The sequence below is a fragment of the Pseudophryne corroboree genome, chromosome 9, assembly GCF_028390025.1.
Source record: "Pseudophryne corroboree isolate aPseCor3 chromosome 9, aPseCor3.hap2, whole genome shotgun sequence".
In the NCBI taxonomy this organism is placed as follows: Eukaryota; Metazoa; Chordata; class Amphibia; order Anura; family Myobatrachidae; genus Pseudophryne; species Pseudophryne corroboree.
The window spans coordinates 6340903-6347686 of NC_086452.1; the positions used below are offsets into that span (position 1 = coordinate 6340903).

Consider the following 6784-nt stretch of genomic DNA (forward strand, 5'->3'; position numbering starts at 1 on the left):
ATTCGGCAGATTCCATGCACGAATTTTTCAGTGGGATCTGCTAGACAAATGGTCCGGATCGCATCTGCAGATGCATCAGCGGATAAAATTGTCGACAAGGACAAGGGTCTCTCTGCTATGGTGGTTGCAGAGTGCTCATCTGTTAGAGGGCCGCAGATTCGGCATACAGAACTGGGTCCTAGTGACCACGGATGCCAGCCTGAGAGGCTGGGGAGCGGTCACACAAGGAAGAAACTTCCAGGGCGTGTGGTCAAGCCTGGAAACGTCTCTTCACATAAATATACTGGAACTAAGAGCAATCTACAATGCTCTAAGCCTGGCAAAACCTCTGCTTCAGGGTCAGCCGGTGTTGATCCAGTCGGACAATATCACGGCAGTCGCCCACGTAAACAGACAGGGCGGCACAAGAAGCAGGAGGGCAATGGCAGAAGCTGCAAGGATTCTTCGCTGGGCGGAAAATCATGTGATAGCACTGTCAGCAGTGTTCACCACATGATTGTAGTCCATTGGGAAAGACCAATGGTGGACATGATGGCGTCCCGCCTCAACAAAAAACTGGACAGGTATTGCGCCAGGTCAAGAGACCCTCAGGCAATAGCTGTGGACGCTCTGGTAACACCATGGGTGTACCAGTCAGTGTATGTGTTCCCTCCTCTGCCTCTCATACCCAAGGTACTGAGAATTATACGGCAAAGGGGAGTAAGAACGATACTAGTGGCTCCGGACTGGCCAAGAAGGACTTGGTACCCGGAACTTCAGGAGATGCTCACGGAAGATCCGTGGCCTCTACCTCTAAGAAGGGATCTGCTTCAGCAGAGACCGTGTCTATTCCAAGACTTACCGCGGCTGCGTTTGACGGCATGGCGGTTGAACGCCGGATCCTAAGGGAAAAAGGCATTCCGGAAGAGGTCATCCCTACCCTGGTCAAAGCCAGGAAGGAGGTGACTGCACAACATTATCACCGCATTTGTAGAAAATATGTTGCATGGTGTGAGGCCAGGAAGGCCCCGACAGAGGAATTTCAACTGGGTCGATTCCTACATTTCCTGCAAACAGGATTATCTATGGGCCTCAAATTAGGGTCCATTAAGGTTCAAATTTCGGCCCTGTCGATTTTCTTCCAGAAAGAATTGGCTTCAGTTTCTGAAGTCCAGACTTTTGTAAAAAGGAGTACTACATATACAGCCCCCGGTTGTGCCCCCAGTGGCACCGTGGGATCTCAATGTAGTTTTTGGATTTTCTCAAATCCCATTGGTTTGAGCCACTCAAATCGGTAGATTTGAAATATCTTACATGGAAAGTAACCATGCTACTGGCCCTGGCTTCAGCCAGGAGAGTGTCGGAATTGGCGGCTTTATCGTATAAAAGCCCATATCTGATTTTCCATTCGGACAGGGCAGAATTGAGGACGCGTCCTCATTTTCTGCCTAAGGTGGTATCAGCGTTTCACCTGAACCAGCCTATTGTGGTGCCTGCGGCTACTAGCGATTTGGAGGATTCCAAGTTGCTGGACGTTGTCAGAGCATTGAAAATATATATTTCAAGGACGGCTGGAGTCAGAAAATCTGACTCGCTGTTTATACTGTATCCACCCAACAAGCTGGGTGCTCCTGCTTCTAAGCAGACGATTGCTCGTTGGATTTGTAGCACAATTCAACTGGCACATTCTGTGGCAGGCCTGCACAGCCTAAATCTGTCAATGCCCACTCCACAAGGAAGGTGGGCTCATCTTGGGCGGCTGCCCGAGGGGTCTCGGCATTACAACTCTGCCGAGCAGCTACGTGGTCAGGGGAGAACACGTTTGTAAAATTCTACAAATTTGATACCCTGGCTAAGGAGGACCTGGAGTTCTCTCATTCGGTGCTGCAGAGTCATCCGCACTCTCCCGCCCGTTTGGGAGCTTTGGTATAATCCCCATGGTCCTGACGGAGTCCCCAGCATCCACTAGGACGTCAGAGAAAATAAGAATTTACTCACCGGTAATTCTATTTCTCGTAGTCCGTAGTGGATGCTGGGCGCCCATCCCAAGTGCGGATTGTCTGCAATACTTGTACATAGTTATTGTTACAAAAAAATCGGGTTGTTTATTGTTGTGAGCCATCTTTTCAGAGGCTCCTACGTTATCATACTGTTAACTGGGTTCAGATCATCACAAGTTGTACGGTGTGATTGGTGTGGCTGGTATGAGTCTTACCCGGGATTCAAAATCCTTCCTTATTGTGTACGCTCGTCCGGGCACAGTATCCTAACTGAGGCTTGGAGGAGGGTCATAGGGGGAGGAGCCAGTACACACCACCTAGTGGTCAAACTTTTAAATTTTGTGCCCTGTCTCCTGCGGAGCCGCTATTCCCCATGGTCCTGACGGAGTCCCCAGCATCCACTACGGACTACGAGAAATAGAATTACCGGTGAGTAAATTCTTATTTTTTACATTGTTTTCACCCCCTTTTCACATTATTTTAGTATCACCTGAATGTATTAGAGGGTATTTGGAGCAGATTTCATGAAAAACTCCTCCAAACCCTTTAATTGTCATATTTTTAGTAATCCACATCGCATTCCTCATACTTATAATGGGAAATACCATGTGACTGAATTTACTAAAGCATTTTTCTTTTAAATACGGCAGTGTGCCCTGTGATAATAGCAGCTCAGGCTGGCGAGATCGCAGGGCAGCGCTGCGATGTGCACCCTTTGCCCGGCTTTCTCTATGTGTGTCCGATGGTCACACAAACTGATCACAGTGTAAAAAATAACAAAAAAAGTATAAAAATCCCAAAACGTACTTACCAGTCCCAGGAGCCGGTGTCTGCTGCTCCGGTGAGCGCTGCCGGGCGCCGGGTCCCCCATATGCTGCGCTGTGACTCCGCTGCAGTAAAGTGACGCTGAAACCGGCAGCTCACTTTACATACCGCGGGTCACTGCGCAGAAGAAGGTTCCGTCGTCAGGCAGCCTCCTGGAGCAGCGGACACCGGCTCCTGGGACTGGTAAGTTTTTCCGGTGCGGGAGAGGGGGGAACCCGGTGGCAGTGGGTGAGACTGGCGGTGGCGCATGCGCAGCAGGACATCGGGTATTTTTATGGAAAATACCCGGATGATGCTGTGATGAGGCCCCGCAGGGATAGGGCTTGTCTGCTAGCTCTGTCCCTTCATGCGATAACCGATCCATCCATGTGATGTACTCAATGATCGCAGTGCGAGTCTGGTCGAGTTTATCACCTGCGGATGATGGTAAATAGACCTCTGTGCACCAAGGAACACCCCAAAATAATAGTCCTCAACAAACCTTTATCTCATTTCAGTAACCTCACTTATATTTCTTCAGTATAAGCGCGGTCTGGAAATGGGGTATTTATGTACTGACGCACTCATTGGTGGAAGCCATTTGTGTTATTCCCCCCCGACCCCGATACCACCCTACTGCCCGGGAGTTCTGGGAATGCTCCACTTTCCGGGCTCTTATCCTCACAGCAGCATTGGGAAGATACGCAGGCGTATCTGTGACTGCGGCCTCTGATGTCACTAGTAACCAGCACCATTACTGGGGGGGATATCGTTACCAAATCTGCTCCTAATGAAAGCTAGGCTACACCCTCATCAATAATTCATATGTTGTAGCGCTCAACCTGTGCGAATGTGTAAATGATGATGCTGTGAAACTAGAATTTTGAAAAATAATTCAAGGTTTATTATTGTTAATAAAGGACACAAATATATATTTCGTGTACATGCATTCAGAAATTATGAATGTATGGTTTGAAAAAAATATATATATACATATATATGATCGAACCATATATATTTTTTTTTCAAACCATACATTCATAATTTCTGAATGCATGTACACGAAATATATATTTGTGTCCTTTATTAACAATAATAAACCTTGAATTATTTTTCAAAATTCTAGTTTCACAGCATCATCATTTACACATTCGCACAGGTTGAGCGCTACAACATATGAATTATTGCTTGTTCCCTATAGGCTAGTCACCCTATTTTTGTAGCAGCTCGCTGAACTCATCCACCCAGTGCGCTGGTACAACCCCCCTACAGTAAATACACCCTCATCAACACAGACTGAGCTCACAAAATGGCCGCCAGCGCTGCGTGTAGCTGCCCGGTGATGGGGGATATAATGTACATAATTACACGGAATAACATATAACCTCTGTATCCTATTTCCCAGAAACTGCATTGGACAGAACTTTGCCATGCACGAGATGAAAGTCGCCGTCGCTCTGACGTTACAGAGATTTGAGCTGACTCCAGATCTGGACAAGGACAAAGAGCCACTGAAAGCCATTCTGGTAGTGCTGCGCTCTCTGAACGGCATTCACGTGAATCTGAGGAAACTGCAGAGAAAATCCTGAACGCAGGAGGCTGTTCTGTGCTGATATTGTATGTTCTGCTTCTATGTCAGAGAGATCAGTAAATGTGAATGTGATGTACTAACAATGCCTGATGTCCTTATTTACTGTAACCAGAAACATCGGGCCTGACGGACGGAACCAATATGTATTTCCAGCGGGGAATGTGTACGCAACGACTGTGCGAATATATGCAAATGTCACAGCCACCTGGACTTGTACTGAGGCGCCACCGGCAGCTTTGTGAGTCCCAGCTGCTGCATACAAACACGCAGCATCTGTAGGGGAACAGACAATTATCGCCTGTGGTCTCGCAACACGGCCGGAATAAGTAAGACGCTGGACACATTGCAGCTGCAGGAGATCGCAGTCTCCGCCTCAAACGCACCCTGAAGATGGCTGCGACACACCTGCGTATTTCCCCACAGTCCCTGACTGTCAATAAGTTGTCACTTTCACCACCGTCCAGGGTTGGACTGGCCCACAGGGATACAGGGGAAACCACCGGTGGGCCCTACTGCCTGGGCCCCACCCCCTCCTCTAGGGATCAGGTTTCAGACTGTTCTGTTACTAATCTAGTGCATTATCATGCATGCACTATAGTATTTACTATATATACCTATCTAGGGGACCAACACTTGCAAAATGGTTAGACAAACCAATGTGGCGGCGGGGCACACCCCTTCTAGATACTGGCAACACCCCTAAACACGGGCCCCTACCACTGTATTCCCCCGGTGGGCCCTACATGCCCCAGTCCGACACTGCCACCTTCCCCAACTCCATTGCAGCACATGAGCAGTGTGACTTAAGATGCCTGCGAAGACCGCCGATGATCGCTACACTGCTAAATATCGGGTTTGCGTCCATCTTTGAAAAAGGCTCATAGGTCAGTCCTGCATGGTGTTCTAAACAGGACACAAAGAGAAGTTTTCCCCAGCTCACTAACATGTACCAGCAACAAGATATAAGCACTACACGATTCCCCCAGCCCACTAACACGTACCAGCAATAAGATATGAGCACTACACGATTCCCCCAGCTCACTAACAAGTACCAGCAATAAGATATGAGCACTACATGATTCCCCCAGCTCACTAACAAGTACCAGCAATAAGATATAAGCACTACACTGTTCCCCCAGCCCACTAACAAGTACCAGCAATAAGATATGAGCACTACATGATTCCCCCAGCTCACTAACAAGTACCAGCAATAAGATATGAGCACTACACGATTCCCCCAGCTCACTAACAACTACCAGCAATAAGATATGAGCACTACACGATTCCCCCAGCTTACTAACAAGTACCAGCAATAAGACATGAGCACTACACGATTCCCCCAGCACACTAACAAGTACCAGCAATAAGATATGAGCACTACACGATTCCCCCAGCTCACTAACAAGTACCAGCAATAAGACATGAGCACTACACGATTCCCCCAGCTCACTAACAAGTACCAGCAATAAGATATAAGCACTACACGATTCCCCCAGCCCACTAACAAGTACGAGCAATAAGACATGAGCACTACACGATTCCCCCAGCTCACTAACACATACCAGCAATAAGACATGAGCACTACACGATTCCCCCAGCTCACTAACAAGTACCAGCAATAAGACATGAGCACTACACGATTCCCCCAGCTCACTAACAAGTACCAGCAATAAGACATGAGCACTACACGATTCCCCCAGCTCACTAACAAGTACCAGCAATAAGATATGAGCAATACGTGATTCCACCAGCTCACTAACAAGTACCAGCAATAAGATATGAGCACTACATGATTCCGCCAGCTCACTAACAAGTACCAGCAATAAGATATGAGCACTACACGATTCCACCAGCTCACTAACAAGTACGAGCAATAAGATATGAGCACTACATGATTCCCCCAGCTTACTAACAAGTACCAGCAATAAGATATGAGCACTACATGATTCCCCCAGCTCACTAACACATACCAGCAATAAGATATGAGCACTACACGATTCCCCCAGCTCACTAACAAGTACCAGCAATAAGATATGAGCACTACACGATTCCCCCAGCTCACTAACAAGTACCAGCAATAAGACATGAGCACTACACGATTCCCCCAGCTCACTAACAAGTACCAACAATAAGATATGAGCAATACGTGATTCTACCAGCTCACTAACAAGTACCAGCAATAAGACATGAGCACTACACGATTCCCCCAGCTCACTAACAAGTACCAGCAATAAGACATGAGCACTACACGATTCTGCCAGCTCACTAACAAGTACCAGCAATAAGATATGAGCACTACACGATTCCCCCAGCTCACTAACAAGTACCAGCAATAAGATATGAGCACTACACGATTCCCCCAGCTCACTAACACATACCAACAATAAGATATGAGCACTACACGATTCCC

At 47.5% G+C, this 6784-nt stretch overlaps 1 protein-coding gene across 2 annotated transcripts in view; it reads left to right on the forward strand.

Annotated features, from left to right (window-relative positions):
- Positions 1-4457, forward strand: part of LOC134957215 (cytochrome P450 4B1-like) — a 243114-nt gene extending 238657 nt beyond the window's left edge. For both annotated transcript variants that reach the window (XM_063938917.1, XM_063938918.1), the window contains one exon: positions 4189-4457. In XM_063938917.1, coding sequence (XP_063794987.1) covers positions 4189-4372 — 184 coding nt within the window. In that variant the 3' untranslated portion in view covers positions 4373-4457. The remainder of the gene's footprint in view (positions 1-4188) is intronic.
- The last annotated feature ends 2327 nt before the right edge of the window (positions 4458-6784 follow it).